This window comes from Gymnoscopelus microlampas (assembly GCF_963454915.1).
Source record: "Gymnoscopelus microlampas genome assembly, chromosome: 3".
Classification (NCBI taxonomy): Eukaryota; Metazoa; Chordata; class Actinopteri; order Myctophiformes; family Myctophidae; genus Gymnoscopelus; species Gymnoscopelus microlampas.
This window is the reverse complement of record NC_139940.1, coordinates 2,065,144-2,087,437: the sequence shown is the minus strand read 5'-3', so window position 1 is coordinate 2,087,437 and position 22,294 is coordinate 2,065,144. Positions and strand designations below refer to the sequence as shown.

The 22,294-nt window shown below is 41.5% G+C and overlaps 1 protein-coding gene across 1 annotated transcript in view; it reads left to right on the top strand.

Moving 5' to 3' along the window:
- The first annotated feature begins 16,228 nt into the window (after nucleotides 1-16,228).
- nfkbid (nuclear factor of kappa light polypeptide gene enhancer in B-cells inhibitor, delta) overlaps nucleotides 16,229-22,294 on the top strand; it is a 41,778-nt gene continuing 35,712 nt past the window's right edge. Inside the window, exon 1 of the mRNA XM_084052711.1 lies at nucleotides 16,229-16,450. Coding sequence (XP_083908837.1) covers nucleotides 16,435-16,450 — 16 coding nt within the window. The 5' untranslated portion in view covers nucleotides 16,229-16,434. The remainder of the gene's footprint in view (nucleotides 16,451-22,294) is intronic.

Sequence of the window (22,294 nt, the reverse complement as noted above, 5' to 3'; positions counted from 1 at the left end):
ACGTTATAAACGTCCACATTGTGTGGATATGGGTTTTTACAAGCCTCGTGAGGACGCTGGGTTTCACGCAACATTCTACCAGCGTTTTATTGACAAAAATACTTTAATGTGATTAATGTGAGAGGAAAACAGCAGAAAGATCAACTCTCTCAAACAGAAACGTCAGCAGGTGAGCCTCACGCACGCGCATACACACACACACACACACACACACACACACACACACACACACACACACACACACACACACAGTACAGGTAGATGTTATCAGATGAAAACATCTATTGAAAATAGCAGATCTACAAGTTCACAACGACGCGTTGTGAGCTTGTAGATCTGCTATTTTGAACATATTTATTTGGGGGGAGACACATTTTAACATGAGACTGAAATCATTTTTTATGTTATCACATGAAGAAAGAAATCAATTGAAAATAGCAGATCTACAAGCTCACAACACGTTGCGTTGTGAAAGTAAAACGACCTCAAAATTCTACTTAAGTACAGTAGCCTACTTGAGTAAATGTACTTTGTTGTTGTCCACCACTGCATCTCACCAGTGCTGATAAAGCCCATAAGCCAGGGGTCTTCAACGTTTTCAGGCCAAGGACCCCCTAGCTGAGAGAGAGATGAAGCAGGGACCCCCTCTATATTGTATAACATTGTGTTTCAGATCCTTTTTTGTTGGTCTGCTCTTTTTTCCCTCTACACCTATACCTCTTTGCCAAAAATAGCCAATCTACAAGCTCACAACGCCTCGCAGCGCGAGGCGTTGTGAGCTTGTAGATCTGCTATTTTTGGCTAAAGTTCTCCTCAGAAAAAAAGGGATGCTAGGGTTCAAGTGGTTAAGGTAAAAAAGAAATCATATCACACAAAGATTTGGCGGACCCCCTGTAGTAACTCTGAGGACCCCCTAGGGGTCCCGGACCCCCTGTTGAAGACCCCTGCCATAAGCTAATTGGCAATAGGCTATGGCCAAGTAAGAGATTGTTAACAAAACATGAATGTCAATATTGGACTGTCAAATATTAATTTGTAATTTTATGATTGTATGGATGCTATTACTGTATTTATCATCCTCATCCTCATATATATATATATATATATATATATATATATATACACACACACACACACACACACACACACACACACACACACACACACACACACACACACACGTATGTTTTTTTTTTATAATTATGGCAAAACAGTGGCAAACCTCTGTGAGAATGTACAAACATTCTTGTGTCATTTCATCCATGTTCCATCTCTGTGATAACTCAGACATCTTTACATCGTTAACAGCTAATACACCAGTTGTTGTGATTGATAAAGAGTCCAGGGAAGTGTCTGTATTATTAGAGATACCCTGCACCTTTTGACTCTAGCCTAGAGGAAGCCTTTATGACCTAGGTCATTAAATACCAACCACTCCTACATACATACCCCCTCAGAGCTGGGCTATTAGGTGCAGACTATTTGTTTTTATATTTGGCAGGCTATGGGACATATAGCCTGTCCACATACTGGCTGTTAGAGGGTGTCAACAACTTGGGATGCCCAAAAAAGGAGGCAAAAAGGTTGGCAAAGTATTGTGCTATCTCTGCTATAATTGGCAGCCGCCATGTATGGCGGAGACGGTGTTACTTATAGAGTACAGAAGTCCTGACTTCACTCGTTCGTCCCCAGGTCCGTAAAGTCATTTCTCTATGGAGAATAACATCGGGTCATCATATAATCGTCTCATATAAGAATTGTGGTCCAAAAAATAAACAAACTGTCTCGGCCATATTGTCAGGGAGACAAACCTAGGATGTGTAAATTACGTCAGACTTCGGTGCTCTATACCCATAGAGTACTGAGTGACATGCCTATTGTATCATGAAAACATATGCCAGGATTATGTGAATGTAACCTTACTGCACCTATAATATGTGTGTCCCTGTATGTTTCAGAAATGAACCACCCTTCGCTGACCGCTACAAGATCTTCTGTGAGAGAGTCATCCGTCAAAGGCTTATAGTTGACCAAGAGGTGCTGAAAATAAACCAGCTACGAAGGATGTTGGTAAACACAGTGAAGAAGCATGAGGATCTTGATGCTTCAAAGGTAACTCAAATACCATGTGTGTCTTTAACAGTCCTGGGAAACAAAAACCTTTATGCTGAAAAGTATATTATATTGGGGGGGGGGGGGGGGGGGGGGGGGTTGATGTACAAATGACACATGCTGTGACACACTGTGGTATTTTAATACATATTTGTGTCCTTCAAAAGCACGTCAAAAGGACTCGAAACGATGCTATATGAATCTAATGTCTGTCCAGAAAGAAGAGGTTCAGGAGTTTACACGGACATGATGGGATACATGTACAACAAGCCATGGATACACGACGGTCGTCTGTCCCGACCGAACTTCAACCAGGTGTTTGCACTTTTCCATTTACGGCCCGTACATCTACATAAACGTTCCTATTTCAAATATAAAGTGCTTACCGCATGACCATTGATGTCACAATTCTGTACGGTTCTGCAGAAATACCCGTATATTCCGTATTGTTCAATAAAGAGTATTCTTAACCGATCGGTGGCCATTTTCTCATAGATTTATAATGTATCAGCGTGCAATACACCTCCCAACCGATAGGGTCGCGTAGTTGAAAGGATTTGGTGAAAATGGCCACCGATTGGATTAACATGCTTTTTATTGAACAATACGGAAGATACAGGTACTTCTCTGGGCCCGTACATAATTATGACATTCATGGCCATGGGGTAAGCACTTCAAATGTGAAATATGAACGTTTATGTAGATGTATGGCCCGTTAATGGAGAAAGTACACACCAGGTTGAATGTTTCAGGGCTACTACAGCACGCGTGCGTCAACGTCATAAACGTCCACATTGTGTGGATATGGGTTTTTACAAGCCTCGTGAGGACGCTGGGTTTCACGCAACATTCTACCAGCGTTGTATTGACAAAAATACTTTAATGTTATTAATGTGAGAGGAAAACAGCAGAAGGATCAACTCTCAAACACACGCACGCACGCACACACACACACACGCACGCACGCACGCACGCACGCACGCACACACACACGCACGCACACACACGCACGCACACACACACACACACACACACAGATGTTATGTGTTTTATCTATTTTCATTTTAGATGAAAATAGATGTTTAATAATAAATAATAAATAAAAAAAAGAAAATAGCAGATCTACAAGCTCACAACGTATCACAACGCGTTGTGAGCTTGTAGATCTGCTATTTTCAATAGATTCATTTGGGGGGGAGACACATTTTAACATGAGACTGAAATCATTTTTTATGTTATCACATGAAAAAAGAAATCAATTGAAAATAGCAGATCTACAAGCTCACAACACGTTGCGTTGTGAAAGTAAAACGACCTCAAAATTCTACTTAAGTACAGTAGCCTACTTGAGTAAATGTACTTTGTTGTTGTCCACCACTGCATCTCACCAGTGCTGATAAAGCCCATAAGCCAGGGGTCTTCAACGTTTTCAGGCCAAGGACCCCCTAGCTGAGAGAGAGATGAAGCAGGGACCCCCTCTATATTGTATAACATTGTGTTTCAGATCCTTTTTTGTTGGTCTGCTCTTTTTTCCCTCTACACCTATACCTCTTTGCCAAAAATAGCCGATCTACAAGCCCACAACGCCTCGCAGGGCGAGGCGTTGTGAGCTTGTAGATCTGCTATTTTTGGCTAAAGTTCTCCTCAGAAAAGGGATGCTAGGGTTCAAGTGGTTAAGGTAAAAAATAAATCATATCACACAAAGATTTGGCGGACCCCCTGTAGTAACTCTGAGGACCCCCTAGGGGTCCCGGACCCCCTGTTGAAGACCCCTGCCATAAGATAATTGGCAATATGGCCAAGTAAGAGATTGTTAACAAAACATGCATGTCAATATTGGACTGTCAAATATTAATTAGTCATTTTGTATGATTGTATGGGTGCTATTACTGTATTTATCATCCCCATATATATATATATATATATATATATATATACACACACACACACACACACACACACACACACACACACACACACACACACACACACACACAAGTATGTTTTTTTTTATAATTATGGCAAAACGGTGGCAAACCTCAATGAGAATGTAGCCTTTATGACCTAGGTCATTAAATACCAACCACTCCTACATACATACCCCCTCAGAGCTGGGCTATTAGGTGCAGACTATTTGTTTTTATATTTGGCAGGCTATGGGACATATAGCCTGTCCACATACTGGCTGTTAGAGGGTTTCAACAACTTGGGATGCCCAAAAAAGGAGGCAAAAAGGTTGGCAAAGTATTGTGCTATCTCTGCTATAATTGGCAGCCGCCATGTATGGCGGAGACGGTGTTACTTATAGAGTACAGAAGTCCTGACTTCACTCGTTCGTCCCCAGGTCCGTAAAGTCATTTCTCTATGGAGAATAACATCGGGTCATCATATAATCGTCTCATATAAGAATTGTGGTCCAAAAAATAAACAAACTGTCTCGGCCATATTGTCAGGGAGACAAACCTAGGATGTGTAAATTACGTCAGACTTCGGTGCTCTATACCCATAGAGTACTGAGTGACATGCCTATTGTATCATGAAAACATATGCCAGGATTATGTGAATGTAACCTTACTGCACCTATAATATGTGTGTCCCTGTATGTTTCAGAAATGAACCACCCTTCGCTGACCGCTACAAGATCTTCTGTGAGAGAGTCATCCGTCAAAGGCTTATAGTTGACCAAGAGGTGCTGAAAATAAACCAGCTACGAAGGATGTTGGTAAACACAGTGAAGAAGCATGAGGATCTTGATGCTTCAAAGGTAACTCAAATACCATGTGTGTCTTTAACAGTCCTGGGAAACAAAAACCTTTATGCTGAAAAGTATATTATATGGGGGGGGGGGGGGGGGGTTGATGTACAAATGACACATGCTGTGACACACTGTGGTATTTTAATACATATTTGTACAATATGTTGTAATAATTTGGAGCTTTAGTGTATTTATTTTAGTCTAGTCCATTTTAAGCATTATTCCAATCTAGGGGGCGTGGTAGCATTTTGATTGATTTTCAGCCATTTTGGGCCAAGGAGTGCTGCTTTTTTTCTCTCTACCTTTCATTACACAGTAGGTTGTGACATTTTCTATGTATGAAATATATAAGCTTTTAGCTAAATGTACTATGTGTATGTTTCATTGTGCTGGGCGCCGATCCATGTTGGCCGATCACTTCAGTAGAAGCGTTTTCTTTCTGCAATTCACGAACAAAATTCAAACATGAGTACACTAAGGCAGTGGTTCTCAAACTTTTTGGTCACGGACCCCCATCTGAAAAGAGTTCCAGATGTGGTGTTAAAAATGTAAAAAATATTCAAACATTTTCAAAGAATATCAAGATTTTTGGAAAATAGCTGATGTATGTAGGGCCCTGGGGGTCCCCGGACCCCACTTTGGGAACCCCTGCATTAGACCACGGACCACCATAACTCTGAGAATGTACAAATGGGGGGGGTCCATTTGGTTCCATTTGTACACTCTCAGAGTTACAGCAACATACGGGTCCATTTGGTTACTAACTATCCAACATTTATCTGGGTACCCCCTGGAACCCACTCAAGGACCCCTGGGGGTCCCCGGACCCCACTTTGAGAACCATGGCACTAAGGCACCAATACTTGTTTCAGGTGTTAGGTACATGTATTTATGACATTTGAGAAAGATTTTGTGTTGCCAAAAACAATATAACACATTTTACAAGCAAACATAGCAGCACAAGATTTTTGGTTATTCACTTTTATATACATTTCTGGCTTGTGAAAAAAATACTGCAGGATTTTGTGCGGAGACCTTTTAACACAAAGTCCACAAGAGTATTGTCTATGCAAAAATGCATTGAAAAAGTCGATCTTCTAGGCACTTTTTGGTGGGTCACCACACGGCCTATCTGGCACAAACCATGTGAGAAATCAAACATAGGGTCTTCAGAGCGCTGCCATCTTGTGGTGAAACAGTGCAACTGTATCATGAAGAGTCATAATGCCACAGACACTCCTTTCCACTTTGATTGATCATCATCATATGATTTATGTATTTATATGTGTGTTTGGCTGATTGGATCAAATATACTCTGCTTAATTGAGTCTTATTATTATTATTATTATTAATTAATATGTTGTTTTAGTTTTAATGTTGCTTACTGTATGTTTGTTGTTTTTTATCGAGCTCACCCATGATGAAGCTCAAAAGGATCCTTGGCTAATAAGCCGTATATGTCTTAATACATTATAATTGTCCTCTATGACTAAAATGTCAAATTAAAAACCCCTTAAATATTGTATTGTCTCCGCCAGGTCGAAAGGCATGACGAGGGAGTATGTTTTGTTTATTTTAGAAACAGTTCATCTTTCACTCAACAGGGTGAACTCCAAGTTGCTAATAAAACATATTTAAAATATTGTTTTGATGCTGATATTAACCGTAGGAAGTAGACATCATCAATGCAATCGGAGCGGTCCCTATTGAGTGACAGATTAACTGTTTCTAAAATAACTAAAATATTTACACACACACACACACACACACACACACACACACACACACACACACACACACACACACACACACACACACACACACACACACTGAAGTTTCACCGATCGGTCCTGCCCAAATATGGAGTCCCACAGTGACATCATCAACTTGATGACATCATCAGTGTATGATGTCAGCAACATGACATCCTATCACGGTTAGAGCAGGATGGCGAACCGATCTCTGATGTCATCAGAAACCGATGACGTCACGTTGATAATGATATGTATTTATAAAGCACCTTTCATACACAGAATGCACCTCAAAGAGCTTTACGCAAAAAGAGAGCACATAAAAAGAAAAGCAAAAATAAACATAAATGAATATCTGCCAGATTAGTCATTGCGATAAGCAAGGAAGAATAAATACGTTTTCCGATTATTACGACTTAAGCATAATCGGTAGCGCTGTCGCCTCACAGCTAGAAGGTCCTGGGTTCGATTCCCGCCGGGGACGCTGTGGGCGCTGTGGGCATGTCTTCTCCTCCGCGTCATCAGCGCCCATACCTTAGGTGGGGTTGGCGAAAAGGGCCTTTCTGTGTGGAGTTTGCATGTTCTCCCCGTGTCTCCCGGGGTAGTTAATACCCTCACAGAAACATGTAGTAATCCTGGTCACTATACCGCCCTCCCCCATGACAGCCGGGGCGCCTGATGGAGGGGAAAGGGAACTGGTTGGAATAACGTGTTCCTTCCACGCGCTACGTCCTACAAGGGAAACTCTCCCCTGTCAGGTGACAAGAAGGTCAGTTGGCTCTCATGCATTGAAGGAGGCATGAGCATGAGGACATAGATTGGTGAAGCAATCGGAGGACGCGGCTGCTCCGGGCGCCTGGCTTTGGATCCGCCCTTCGAGACCATGGATTGCTCTCGTTCTCTCAGTCTACTTATTACTGACAGTGGGAACTTCTAAACATGGCGCGCCAGAGGATCTCAGTGACCCACTAGGTCATACACGGGCAACATGCGGCCCCCACCTTCACTTAATGCGGCCCGCAGGTTCATATCGGAATACTGATATATCATTGATGCAAACACGACCCGCTTTAATTACGTCCAATGTATTTGTATTTTCAAGTTCATAAAGCTACCATAAGTATAAAATAAATGCATTACAAAATTATTAATTTGCATAAAATAATATTAATTTATTAATATTAATATTTATATTAATTTATATATTAATAAAGTTAATATAATATTAATTTATTTATTAATTTAATATTAATGCATTAATTAAAATTATTGAAATACATAAAAATGTAACTTTTCAGGATTCCAATTCAAAAGCAGCAAAAATAGCAGATCTACAAGCTCAAAACGCGTCGCACTGCGACGCGTTTTGAGCTTGTCGATCGGCTATTTTTGCTGCTTTTGCGTGACATGGAATGGCCCGACAGTATACGCAATGTGGCCCTCTCCATCATCAAAGTTGCATCACCCCTATGTACTGGGTTGATGACATACATGTTGACTTACAGATGTGCCACTTCAAAACTTCACACGTTACTGTTCTTTCCCTGAAAGTGCCCTGAAAATGCATTTTTTCCTCCCTGTTCTGCCCTTAAAAATGCACTGTTTTGCACCTGAAAAGAAGTTGTCACTACACACCCCCGTTTTTCCCTTCAACAGACAGCCATATACATGAGAACAAAAGAATGTGTGTTGAAGAAGGTGTCAGACTCATTATGAGGCGAAAGGTGATTTGAAGAGGTCCTTGACCAGTTGCTCAAATTAATTAGCATCATAAAAGCAGTGATCATCAAAATAATTCAGCATTTTAAATGCCCTTCTTTGTCCCTCTTATTGCCCTGGGAATCCCCTGAAAATGTACTGTCTTGGCAATGGCAGGACATTTGAAGTTTTGAAATGGCACATCTGTATGTTGGTGGTACGTGTCGGTACCATAGAGGTATAACATAACTAGAGGGCGGATTGCCCCGCCCCCAGCTATCATTTCAATGAATGTGCTCACTGGCGTTTTGAAGCACCCGGAAGCCTGCCGGAAGTACAATTATTGAGTCGTTTTTGGACACACCATAGAGTTATGAGCATGCGCACTATAGTGTCCTTTTTGCGTTCTACGGCAGCCCGTGTGTCAAGGATTGAACGCGAGCTATTTATTAAATACACTCGAGATGCATATGTATATGTAAATGCATATGTATTTATGTATAATATGTTTACATATTTATATATAAATATATCTCGGTATGTTTTGCTCGTGCATGTGTTTCTCCCCGCCTGCAGTTCCAGCTTTGGCCACTGGGGTGGCGGCTTCAATGTTTCTCAGCAACTCTGGGGGCTTGGTCGGTACGTGTCGGGTTGTCCCCCCCGGGTTGTCCCCCCCCCCCCCCCCCCCCCCCCCCCACACACACACACAGAAATTCGGTACATCCCCAACAGAACTGAGGACAGACATATGGACGGACGGACGTACGGTCACGGGGTCAATCGGTCGGAAAGGCATCCGAGTTATTCCTCGGAACAGACACACACGTGAAGTTACATACTATATACCACTGATATCTAGATATACTAGATATCTGTGGTGTAAAGTAACTAAGTACATGTACTTAAGTCCAATTTTGAGGTACTTTCACTGTACTGGAGTATTTCTAATTTTCAGTACTTTTACTTCTACTCCATTACATCTCGGAGACAAATATTGTACTTTTACTAGCTCCACTACAATTATTTGAAAACTTTAGTTATTAGCTACTTTGCCAATCGGAATTAATATATTATAAAACATACATTAACCACTTTTATCCCTATTTTATACATAGGCTATTTGAAAATAGCAGATCTACAAGCTCCGTTGTGAGCTTGTAGATCTGCTATTTAGATCTGAGCTTGTAGATCTGCTATTTAGAGCTGCTATTTAGTACCTTACTTTAAGTATATTTTGATGCCAATACTTTTCTACTTTTACTCAAGTAACATTTTGAACACAGGCATTTTACTTGTTACAGAGTATTTTTGCCAGACCCAGGGGGTCGGCCTACAGGAGGTTTTGTCGGTCGGTTTGTCGGTCGGTCGGTCGGTCCCTCTTTTCCCACCCAGCCATTCAGATTCCAACCACTAGGGGTCTGGCAGAACCAGGTCTCCTGGTCTTGTTATATTTGACTTAAGTACAATATCTGAGTACTTCTTCCACCACATGCTAGATATTGGTAGATTAAAATAAATGTTTAGAGCCGAGGCCACAGTGGCGTCCGACAGGGTTGACGCAATACGTTTGGGGGGATGGCCTGTGACGTCACCGGTGTGACGCGTGCACCTTTTATAAGGACCTCATTGGGTCCTTCATAAGGGGGCGACGGCCGCTATCGACCATTCAAAAGAGAGCGCCATTAGATAGGAATCTACAGAACAATGAATACAACTTACAATGCAGCCTACGGTCGGAGGACCGGAGGCCACGTTCCACCACACCTTCGTCAGTTCACCTTTCTGCCCAAAGCCCAGTGGAAGAGCTTCAGACACACGTCCAACCCCATTCTGTCTGACGCCGAGTGGCTCGTGCTCAAAGGCAGAGAGACCCAGATTAACATCATTGCAGAGAGAGAGAGGGAAAGAGAGAGGGAACGAGAGAGAAAGGCACGGCTGTCCAACATCAAAGCGATTCAGCGGCGGAAGGAACTCGAGGAGAAGGCGATCCACGAGCGGATGGAGGCGGAGGAGCGGGCGACCGCGGCGAGAGAGAGGGCGCGACTCAGGCTAGAGAGGATTCAGGACGAGGAACGGGAACTCATCGCCAGGTGTAAAGAGAAGGAGGATTCTGCAACAAAGGCCAAGGCTCGACTCGAGGCGAGGAGGATTCACGAAGAGGAACGGGAACTCATCACCGACTACAAAGGAAAGGAGGCTGCAGCAATAAAGGCCAAGGCTCGACTCGAGGCGAGGAGGATTCTGGAAGAGGAACGGGAACAGGAACTCATCAGCGAACATAAAGAAAAGCAGGCCGCTGCAAAGGCCAAGGCTAAACTCCAGGCAAAGAAGATTCAGGAAGCCCAAGAGGAAGAAATAAGGAAATCATTGGAATTAGACGCAAACAAAACACAAGAGGAAAAGGTGGCTTGTGAGATTATCGAGAACGCCCAGGCTCAGCAGTTCTGCGAGACGGACCGCGTCCGGGCCCTACACAGCGGACTGCTTCTGACGGAGGTCATGAAGGGGTGGGGAGTACAGCTGGACCTGAAGGACAGAATACAGGAGAGGGACAAACGGGACGAGAAGAAGGCGGAGGCGAAGAGGAAACGCGACATCGCTTCAAAGGAGCTGAAGATGAACTTGTGGAACGACATGGAGGCCGGTATGTTTCGAGAGTTCCAGAACATCAGGGAGCAGGTCCACAACGAGCTCAAAGCCAAGCAGGAGCAACTGGAGGAAGAGCGACTCGTCAGGGAGGAACGAGCGTTCGACAAGGAGCTGAAAGAGCATGAAGCCCGGAGGAAAGCCATGCTGAAGCTAATCATCACGGAGCAACAAAGGGAACGGAAGAAAGTGGACCCGGTCATGGTGGAGCGGCTGATGTCTCAGGACATGGCTCAGACGGGGAAACAGTCCGGCAAGTCGTTCAGTAAGCAGGAACTGGAAGCCCTCAAAGAGGGCAGAAGACTGCAACTAGTCAAGCAAATGGAAGAGAAACATCGCAGGGACTGCAACGCAAGAAGAGAGGAAAACGACTTTGAAGAAAGGCTGAGGCGACTCGACATGGAGGAGGAGATGCAGTTCCAGCAGTACGCGGGCCTGCTGATCGACAAGGCGTCCATCATGGGCAACAAGCGCAACGCCTTCCCCATATGCAAGGCGGCCAGGGAAGGCACCGGCGGCGGCTGCGGACCCCCGCTGGAGCCTTCGAAGCGCTTGAACACGGACTTCAGGAAATTCGACAAAGAAAAGCGCTTTCTCACGGGGACCGTGAACATGGGCAGGCCGAGTGCCAGGCCAATGGTTCAGAGGAAGAAATGACACGTTTAGCCCGGTCACCGTCACACCGTCTGTCTGTCTGTCTGTCTGTCTGTCTGTCTGTCTGTCTGTCTGTCTGTCTGTCTGTCCAGGGCTAATCCTGCAAACCTCTACATATATCACGTACACATATTTTATGTTTTTGAAATATTTAAAGGAGTAGTTCACCCGAAAAAGTACTTATTTTCTATCAAGTGCACGCCCCATGAAGCCTTGAATTCATGGAGATTTTCTCTGTTTTTGTCGCATCATTCCTGAGACAACGATTGATTCGATGACCGGCGGAAAGATGCTGACGTCACCCGTAGGAGACTCCGCCGGGTCATTACATTATTGGCTCAGAAATGTGACAAAAACAAACAAAAAAAATCTCCATGAATTCAAGGCTTCACCGGGGTGTGTAATTGATAGAAAGTAAGTACGTTTTTGGGTGAACTACACCTTTAACATTAATATTTGATAAAGGAGTGGCGTTTGGATCAGGGCTGCAGCCTGGGGTCAGGTATGGAGTCATGGAAGCCATGGGTCTTGTTTGTTTATTGTCTTTTTATTTATTGTACACATTTTAATTGTTACTTTCTACACGTATATTTAGCTACACACACACACACACACACACACACACACACACACACACACCTGCAGACTGTTCTTTTTTGGTGCGGTTCAATCATATATTTAGCCCTAGCCGACGTCATGACACTTTGTTGACGCTTATCTGAAGCTACAGTGACAGTCAGTGGTGTAAAGTAACTAAGTACATTTACTCAAGTACACTTTTGAGGAATGTTTTTACTTTACTGGAGTGCTTCCCATTTTCTATACTTTTACTTCTACTCCACTACATCTCAGAGGCAAATATTGTACTTTTACTCCACTACAATTATTTGAGAACTTTAATTACAAGTTACTTTTCAGATATAAATTATGATATTATTATGAAACACACATTAACCTCTTTAGCCCTATTTTATACCCAAGCTATTTGAAAATAGCAGATCTACAAGCTCACAACGCGTCGCGATGCGACGCGTTGTGAGCTTGTAGATCTGCTATTTACATTTTACTATTTACATTTTACCATTTACTATTTACTATTTACATGTTAGCTTGTAGATCTGCTATTTACATTTTTGTACTTTTGCTCAAGTAGATTTTGAATTACGGACTTTTACTTGTAACAGAGTACTTCTGCATTGCAGCATTGATACTTTTACTTAAGTAAAACATTTGAGTACTTTTCCCACCACTGTTAGGCCTTAGACCAGCCCTATAATCTGCTCTCAGAGGCAGTGACGGCGGTGATAGCAGACTTCCTACAACTATTTAGAGCAGGGGTCTTCAACAAGGGGGTCCAGGACCCCTAGGGGGTCCTCAGAGCTACCATAGGGGGTCCGCCAAATCTTTGTGTGGTATGATTTAGTTTTTTTACATTAACCACTTGATTGAACCCTATAATTCCTTTTCTGAGGGGAACATTAGCCGAAAATAGCAGATCTACAAACTCTCAACGCCTCGCAGCGCTTTAGATTTGAGCTATAACCGCAGATCTACAAGCTCGTAGCGCCGGCACTCTGTGCCGCGCTATGAGCTTGTAGATCTGCTATTTTTGAATTTTTAATCGTGAAAATGTGTGCAAATCTAAAGCGAACATTTGTAACTCAAATGAAACTTTACAAAAATATATACACTCAAAGATTTGCAAAAAACATTCAAGATTTAAAAAATAACTAAATAATAGCAGATCTACAAGCTCATAGCGTGGCACTCGGTGCCGCTCTAAAGACATCTAAAATGACACATGCTTTCCCGGTCTTAAAGGGGTTAAACCCTCTCACCTCAGTAACTTGGCCCTGAGTTGAGGCTCTGTACTTGGACTGCTTTTTGCCGTCTACACACCCAGGGCTCTAAAATCGTGCCGCCTTACCCCCTCATGCCTACAATTATTTTTTTGCCGGACCCATGGGAGGGTCTGGCTTACATGAGGCTTTGTACCTGTTTTCTGTTTTTTTTCGTACCCCTTTCGTCCATACATGGGCATGTTTTGTACCTGTTTTCTCCATACATGGGCATGTTTTGTACCTGTTTTCTCCATACATGGGCGAAAACAGGTTTTGGTCACTTTGTCCTTAGGCCCCAGCCATAAAGGTCTGCCCCCTTTCGTCCATACATGGGCATAGACACAGACGCAGTGATACTTTTACTTTAGTAAAACATTTGAGTATTTTTTTCCACCACTGGTTAAGGTGCGCGTGTGTAGGGTGGGTTGGCAATGCATGCCCTCCTGTGTAGGGTAAAAAAAATAAAAAATAAGTCCCCCACTTATGGGGGACTTATGAAGGACCCCCATAAGTCTCTCTCTCTCTAATCCCTAAATATAACTTCTAAAGGCCTTATCCTGACACAGACCCTTACATGTAGTCTGGTTGAAATATAATTCATTTAAGAAAAAACAACAACAAATACATGAAAGTATACATAATACTATTAAAAATGATTAAAACAATAATATATGATAAGTTTAAAGTCAAACTTTCAAACGTATTATTGGGTTTAATTGAGTCTCTGCCATATAGCATATAGTTCAGTCATAAGCAGTTCCTCGTTCCAACAGCAGAGGGAGCAGAGAGGCTTTGAATCATAACCAATGCATGTATCTGTCAAGTATCATGAAAGCTTTATAAGAAAATAAAACAAAGCAAACGATATAGATTTAACACAAATAATGTCAAGCTTGTCAGATATTTATTTCAGTTTCAGTTTAGATCACAAAGTAACACGTTCATTTATCTTATTATACTTAGCGCAAATTATTATTCTTATTTTATGGTCCAAATCCTTTCACCCTGGCATCCTAGAGGGGGGACAAGTCATCTGTCTAATGCAGGGGTCTTCAACAGGGGGTCGGGGACCCCTAGGGGGTCCTCAGAGTTACTACAGGGGGTCCGCCAAATCTTTGTGTGATATGATTTTTGTTGTTTTTTACATTAACCACTTGAACCCTAGCATCCCTTTTCTGAGGAGAACTATTGCCAAAAATAGCCGATCTACAAGCTCACAACGCCTCGCAGCGCGAGGCGTTGTGAGCTTGTAGATCGAGTTAATAGTTAATAGATGTGTATAGAGAAAAAAGAGCAGCAAAAGTTTATCTGAATTGTATACAATATTGTGGGGGGTCCCTGCTTCATCTCTCTCTCAGCTAGGGGGTCCTTGGCCTGAAAACGTTGAAGAGCCCTGGTCTAAGGGATAAATGGTTCTACCTCCTTCTTTGGCCTTCTGAAAGGTGCATTTTCAGGGCTGTTTTAAATGAGCCCAGAGGTTATCAAACATGTTCATGTCCACATTAATATGGATTTGGCTGCGGACCCCCATCTGAACATATGTTGTGCCAGGGACCCCTATACCAGATTATGTGTTAAAATGTTTCAAAAATATGTAATTTTGTGTTCCATATTTTTCTTCTCCAGAAAAACTAAAGCAAAACACAGATCTATAAGCTCTAAACACAGATCTATAAGCTCTAAACACAGATCTATAAGCTCAAAACACAGATCTATAAGCTCAAAACAAACACAGATCTATAAGCTCTAAACACAGATCTATAAGCTCAAAACACAGATCTATAAGCTCAAAACACAGATCTATAAGCTCAAAACAAACACAGATCTATAAGCTCAAAACACAGATCTATAAGCTCAAAACAATCACAGATCTATAAGCTCAAAACAATCACAGATCTATAAGCTCAAAACACAGATCTATAAGCTCAAAACAATCACAGATCTATAAGCTCAAAACAATCACAGATCTATAAGCTCTAAACACAGATCTATAAGCTCAAAACACAGATCTATAAGCTCAAAACAATCACAGATCTATAAGCTCAAAACAATCACAGATCTATAAGCTCTAAACACAGATCTATAAGCTCAACACACAGATCTATAAGCTCAAAACGTGTCACATCGCAAAGCGATCGGCTATTTTCAACTAGCCACTATATAGCCTAGGTTTGTATTTGTTAATTGTGTCGCCTAATGTGTGTCTGCTGTTTAATTTCTGCTGTTTCTGACATTAATGACATTAATTGTACAGTTTGTGTTGATGTGTAATTATTTGAATGATTCATGCAGTTTTATATTCATATTGAATATAATGTTGTCTCTGTGAGGAGTGATATGAATACAACTAACTTACTTACTCACCAAAGTGATTTAGATGCTACTATATATTATCAACACGTTATTCTGGGGACCGCCTGGAAAACCCCCCCCTCAAGGGAAGGACCCCCATGGGGGCCCCCGGAACCATACTTTGACAACCACGCTGGTGTGCACGGTTAGGTATACAAACAGTTAACAAAAACAGAAGCATGCTAGTGGGCGTGGTTTGCTGTAAGGGGGCGTGGTGTTGAGAACAACATTTGTGTGAGTGTGTCAGTGCAGTTACTCACTCACTCACACACTCACTGCATCACAGAGGCAGTACACTGTATAGACCTGATGAACGTCTGACTATATAAACATCTGTCTGAGGACACTTTGTTTTGTCTATTAGAGAACAGCCTTCATAGTAGAGTAGAGGAGAGGTCATCTGAACTCAACAAATCTTCACACACACACACACACACACACACACACACACACACACACACACACACACACACACACACACACACACACACACACACACACACACACACACACACACACACACACAGAGAGAGAGAGAGGATCTGAACTGATCAGGGACTCTTCTATTCAACAGATCTTTACACACACAGAGAGAGTGAAGCTTTCAGCTACCAGGGACTCTGACATGCACTGGGAGAAATGTGAGTACAATACAACACACATTTACCTTTTGGGTTGCTCTCCAAATGGGGGGAAAAACAGTTCATTTTCTGTGATTTCTCTATTTAAATGCCTTCATATGACAATGTGTTTCGTGGCTGGACAAGCCTTCTGACACTGGAGATTAAGGCTGGAGTATGGTGGCTCTCAAATTGTTTCAAAAATAAATGTATATATGTACTATATATATATATATATATATATATATATATATATATATATATATATATATATATATATATATATATATATATATATATATATATTGCAAGGATCCCCACATAACTCTGACAGTATACAAATGGAACCAAATGGACCCATTAGGGTCCATTTGGTTCCATTTGTATACTGTCAGAGTTACAGACCTGTAAGGGTCCATTTGGTTCCATCTGTAAGTAAGTCATATGGAGAAATAAAAGCAAACGTTGTCTTTTTCATTCTGACTTTATTATTTTTTATTCTGGCTGCCACCATTCACTTGTTTATTTCTTGCTGGTATGTTTTATTAATGAGAAAGAAAGCGGTTGATTACACTAATTACAACCCTCATCATCATTAGCCAATAGCTGTGCTGTATCCTACCTGCTCTGGTTGTTATGTTATGTGTTTGTTTGTGTCACGGTTTTTATGTCGTATTTATTCTGTTTTATTGTGTGTATTGGGTTGTATATGCTGTCATGTTTTTTATGAGGATTTAGGGACTGTGTGTGTCCAGTGGCGTAAATTAATTTTGAGGTATTTTGTTTTACTGGACTTTACTTTTACTTTACTGGACTGGACTCAGTACTTTTACTTCTCATCATTTGGATTATTATTACAAAACATACATTAACCACTTCAGCCCTATATAAATTTCTGCCATTTGAAAATAGCTGATCTACAAGCTCACAAAGCATCGCATCAGCTATTTTCAAAAGATGTTTATACATCTGTTTATACATACATTTTGAAAACAGTAAATTTAGAATTCCATACTTTAGCTTGTAACAGAGTGTTTCTACATTGCAGTTTTGATACTTTTACATAAGTAAAAAAATATATAGTATTTTTTTCACCACTGTGTGTGTGTGTGTGTGTGTGTGTGTGTGTGTGTGTGTGTGTGTGTGTGTGTGTGTGTGTGTGTGTGTGTGTGTGTGTGTGTGTGTGTGTGTGTGTGTGTGTGTGTGTGGTACTCGTAGTCGATCAGCATGTATTGTATTTATTTAGTGGACTTTTGTCTTGTTTTGTCAAGTTGAAGCATGGAGCTGGTTGTGAAACCTCTCTGCCTCTTGGTCAGTTCATAGGATACTTGCTAAAGACACTTTAGTCTCAATGTATAGTTTTAATAAAGCCTATTGGTATAGCCTATTACTTGGCCAATAGGCTAGGTTTTGTTTTGTGGCTGGATGAGCCTTCTGACACTGGAGAATAAGGCTGGAGTATGGTGGCTCTCAAATTGGTTTAAAAATACATTTAATATATATATATATATCGCAAGGACCCCCACATAACTCTGACAGTATACAAATGGAACCAAATGGACCCTAACGGGTCCATTTGGTTCCATTTGTATACTGTCAGAGTTACAGATCTGTAAGGGTCCATTTGGTTCCATTTGGTTCCATTTTGGTTCCACTGTCAGAGTTCCATTTGCATACTGTCAGAGTTACAGACCTGTAAGGGTCCATTTGGTTCCATTTGTACACTCTCAGAGTTACAGACCTGTAAGGGTACATTTGGTTCCATTTGTATACTGAGTTACACAGAGGTTATTTTTCTAGGACTGTCAGTTATAGCTGATCAATGATTATTGATAACAGTTGGAGGCTGGCAATGGATTACTGTAGGATAATAATAGGCTATTTTATGACTTATGAATGAGAGTTAAAGGGACATTTCTGTCTAAAAGGCAGATTTTTCTTCGTTTGTTTTTAGTTCTTTATTTACCCAGGGTACTAGCTGAGCACACACACACACACACACACACACACACACACACACACACACACACACACTACAACCTGGGAGCTGACCAGTACAACCACAGTCTTAAACCGTTGGTCACTGAGCAGCACCACTGGAGCAGCCGGGTTGGAGGTTCAGTGCCTTGCTCAAGGGCCCTTCATTGAGGGGTGTTGGGGGAGGGGTGAGTGGTCACCATTCACTTCCCCACCCGGATTTTTCCCGGATTTTTCCCGCCGGTCCTGGGAATCGAACCGAGAACCTTCCGGGAAAACAAGTGCCCTCCTCTGAACCTTTAGCTCACCGCTCGCTGTCCCTAAACCAGGGGTCTTCAACAGGGACCCCTAGGGGGTCGTCAGAGTTACTACAGGGGGTCCGCCAAATCTTTGTGTGATAAAAAGAGTTATAGATGTGTCGAGGGGAAAAAAGAGCAGCACAAGTTTATCTGAGACACAATTTTATACAATATAGAGTAGTAGGGGGTCCCTGCTTCATCTCTCTCTCTCAGCTAAAGGGGGTCCTTGGCCTGAAAACGTTGAAGACCCCCTGCCCTAAACGATTCCCACGCTCAACAGAGGGTGTGTTGTCAGTTTGCAGTGTCGTAGACGCGTGAATATTTATATGTGACTGTTTGTGCTAGCTGCACGCTACTTAGATGCCATGGTTTACAATGTAGCCATTTGTATCAGACGCTCTTAATCCAGAGAGATTTACAGTAAGCAAGGAAAACACGAGGTAATACATCACATGCATATAAGTAGTAATCTAGGATCATAGGTACACCATATCATCAGTCTAAACAGTAGAATATCAACACAAATCTGAAATCTATAATCTGTACATTGAAACTATATATAGCAGTGATTCTCAACCATTTTAATTTCAAGGACCCCCAGTTTGACATGCATTAGGCTACGGACCCCCATTTAATGGCATTTCTATCTCTGGGACCCCAATTTATATTGTAAAATCAATGTTAATTTAACTCTGAGAGTGTAAATGGAACCAAATGGACCCTTATGGGTCCATTTGGAGATTGTACACTCTCAGAGTTACAGAACCATAAGGGTCCATTTGGTTCCTATCCATCATTTAGCTGGGGACCCCCTGGAACTCCCTCAAGTACCCCTGGGGGTCCCCGGACCCCACTTTGAGAACCAATGCACTATAGGATACCAGGTGTACAATGCTATAATGCTATCAGGCATCTAGAGTCGTAATACCAACCCTGAACAGCCCATTCATCCAAACAGAAACGTTTATGATTGCATTAAACTATGTTAAAACCCATTTAGACCTGGAACGCATCTGTGTCACTTTAGATTTCTTTGGCCATTCAAAAATAGCAGATATACAAGCTCGTAGCGCGGCACCGAGTGTCGCGCTACGAGCTTGTATATCTGCTATTTTTGAAAAATCGTGAAAATATTGTTTTAAATATTTTTTTCCGAAAAATTGTTAGGATTTAGATTTTTTTTTGACGCGGCCTCAGGTCTTAATGGGTTAAAGGAGTAGTTCACCCAAAAAAAATACCTATATTCTATCTATTACATGCCCCATGAAACCTCGAATTCATGGAGATTATGTTGTTTATGTCACATTCCTGAGACAATAATTTGATGACCGGCGGTCTCTCCGGTAGGAGACTCAAAGGGTCTCCTTTGTGTCTCCTACCGAAATAGATTAGCATCTTTCCGCCGGTAATCAAATTATTGGCTCAGGAATGCGACAAAAAATAGAAAATCTCCATTAATTCAAGGCTTCATGGGGCGTGTAATTGATAGAAAAGAAGTAATTGTTAGGGTGAACTACTCCTTTAAACTCTCCAACATGGCAGCTGTACGGAATGCTTGGATTGTCCTCTTTGTATCTGTCAAGCTTTTGTTTCATAAAAATCCAGCGTTGTCACGTTATGAGACACTTTCTGTCAATACATTCCGTGATTATCTTTCCTAGTGTTTGACTTTGAAAGCGCTCGTTATAAATCACTGAGCGGTCCTTCGTACCTGATCTGTATCTAAATCGTCGCCTTGCTAAACTAATGGCCTGTCGGATCCAAAACAAAACTATATGATATTTCTTAATCATTTCACCCAAAATGTTTATAACAAATTATGACTATTTAAATAGACTTAACACTGTCTGTCAGTTATGTAACATAAGAGATTTAAATAGGTTTAAATGGGATTAAATCTGACTTAGGCCAATAAAATAAATACAAAAATGGCCTAAATCAGTAAATAATTTGGCCTAAGTCACAAAACCATGTGACTTAGGCCAAAGAAAAGGCCTATTTTGGCCTAAGTCACACTAGGGAGTTAGGCCATTATACTAAAAGGAGAGTGAACAGCATGATCCTTTTCTATTAGGAGATAGGCCATTTTACCAAAGGTGGCCAGTGTCATGAGGAGATGACAAAAAATGACTTAGGCCAGTGGTTTTCAACCTTTTTCGCGTCAAGGACCCCCAAATTGACACATATTAGCCCACGGACCCCCATTTCAAAAGATATGCCAGGGACTCAACCCTTTTGATATCTTGGGGGTCCCAATCTACACTGTATCATCATCATTAGTGTTCATTTAACTCTGAGAGTGTACAAATGGAACCAAATGGACCCGTTAGGGTCCATTTGGTTCCATTTGCACACTCTTAGAGTTACAGACATATAAGGGTCAATTTGGTTCCTAATTATTAATTTGGCTGGGGACCCCCTGGAACCCCCTCAAGGACCACTGGTGGTCCCCGGACCACTGGTTGAAAACCACTGACTTAGGCCATTAGTTTAGCAAGGTGACGACATGTCACATGATGCAGCAGGACGCTGAGTTATTGAAAACGAGCGCTTCCAGACTCTGACATTTAGAAACATGAGACATTTAGAAAGACAGAAAGTCTCATAACGTAACGTCTCTACGGTGGATTTTTATGAAACAAACACTTGACAGCAGTGGTGTAAAGTAACAAGCTACATTTTACTCAAGAACTGTACTTAAGTAAACTGTTTTGATACTTTTACTTTACTGGAGTATTTCCAATTTTCAGTACTCTTACTTCTACTCCACTACATCTCAGAGACAAATATTGTACTTTTACTCCACTACAATTATTTGAAAACTTTAGTTACTTTGCTGATATAAATTATTACATTATAAAACACACATTAACCACTTTAGCCCTATTTCATACATAGGCTATTTGAAAATAGCAGATCTACAAGCTCACAACGCACGCGTTGTGAGCTTGCAGATCTGCTATTTTCAAACATTTTAGTACTTTTACTTTTGGTGCTTTAAGTACATTTTGACACCAATACGTTTGTACTTCTACTCAAGTAAACTTTCCGGACTTTTACGTGTAACAGAGTTGGCTACTTCTACATTGCAGTATTGATACTTTTACTTAAGTAAAACATTTGAGTACTTTTCCCACCACTGCTTGACAGAAAGAAAGAGGATAAACCAAGCTTTCAGTACAGCTGCCATGTTGATGAGTTTAACCCATTAAGACCTGGAACTGTGTCATTTTTAGATTTGAGCTAGAAAGCATTATTTTACACTTCGGCTATTCAAAAATAGCAGATCTACAAGCTCGTAGCGCGGCACTCGGTGCCGCGCTACGCTTGTAGCTTGTAGATCTGCTATATTTGAAAAATCGTGAAAATGTGTGCAAATCTTTGAATATATATATTTTTAAAGCGAACATTTTTAACTCAAATCTTTGCTTCTGGCGGGTCCATGGAACAAAATATTTTGATGGGGGTCCGCGGCCAAATACATATCATTTTGGGGGTCCTTGACATGAAAAAGATTGAGCACCACTGATATAGAAACATACGTTTTTTCAGAAAACGGTTGAGATTTAGGAGATTTAGTAGAATCGGC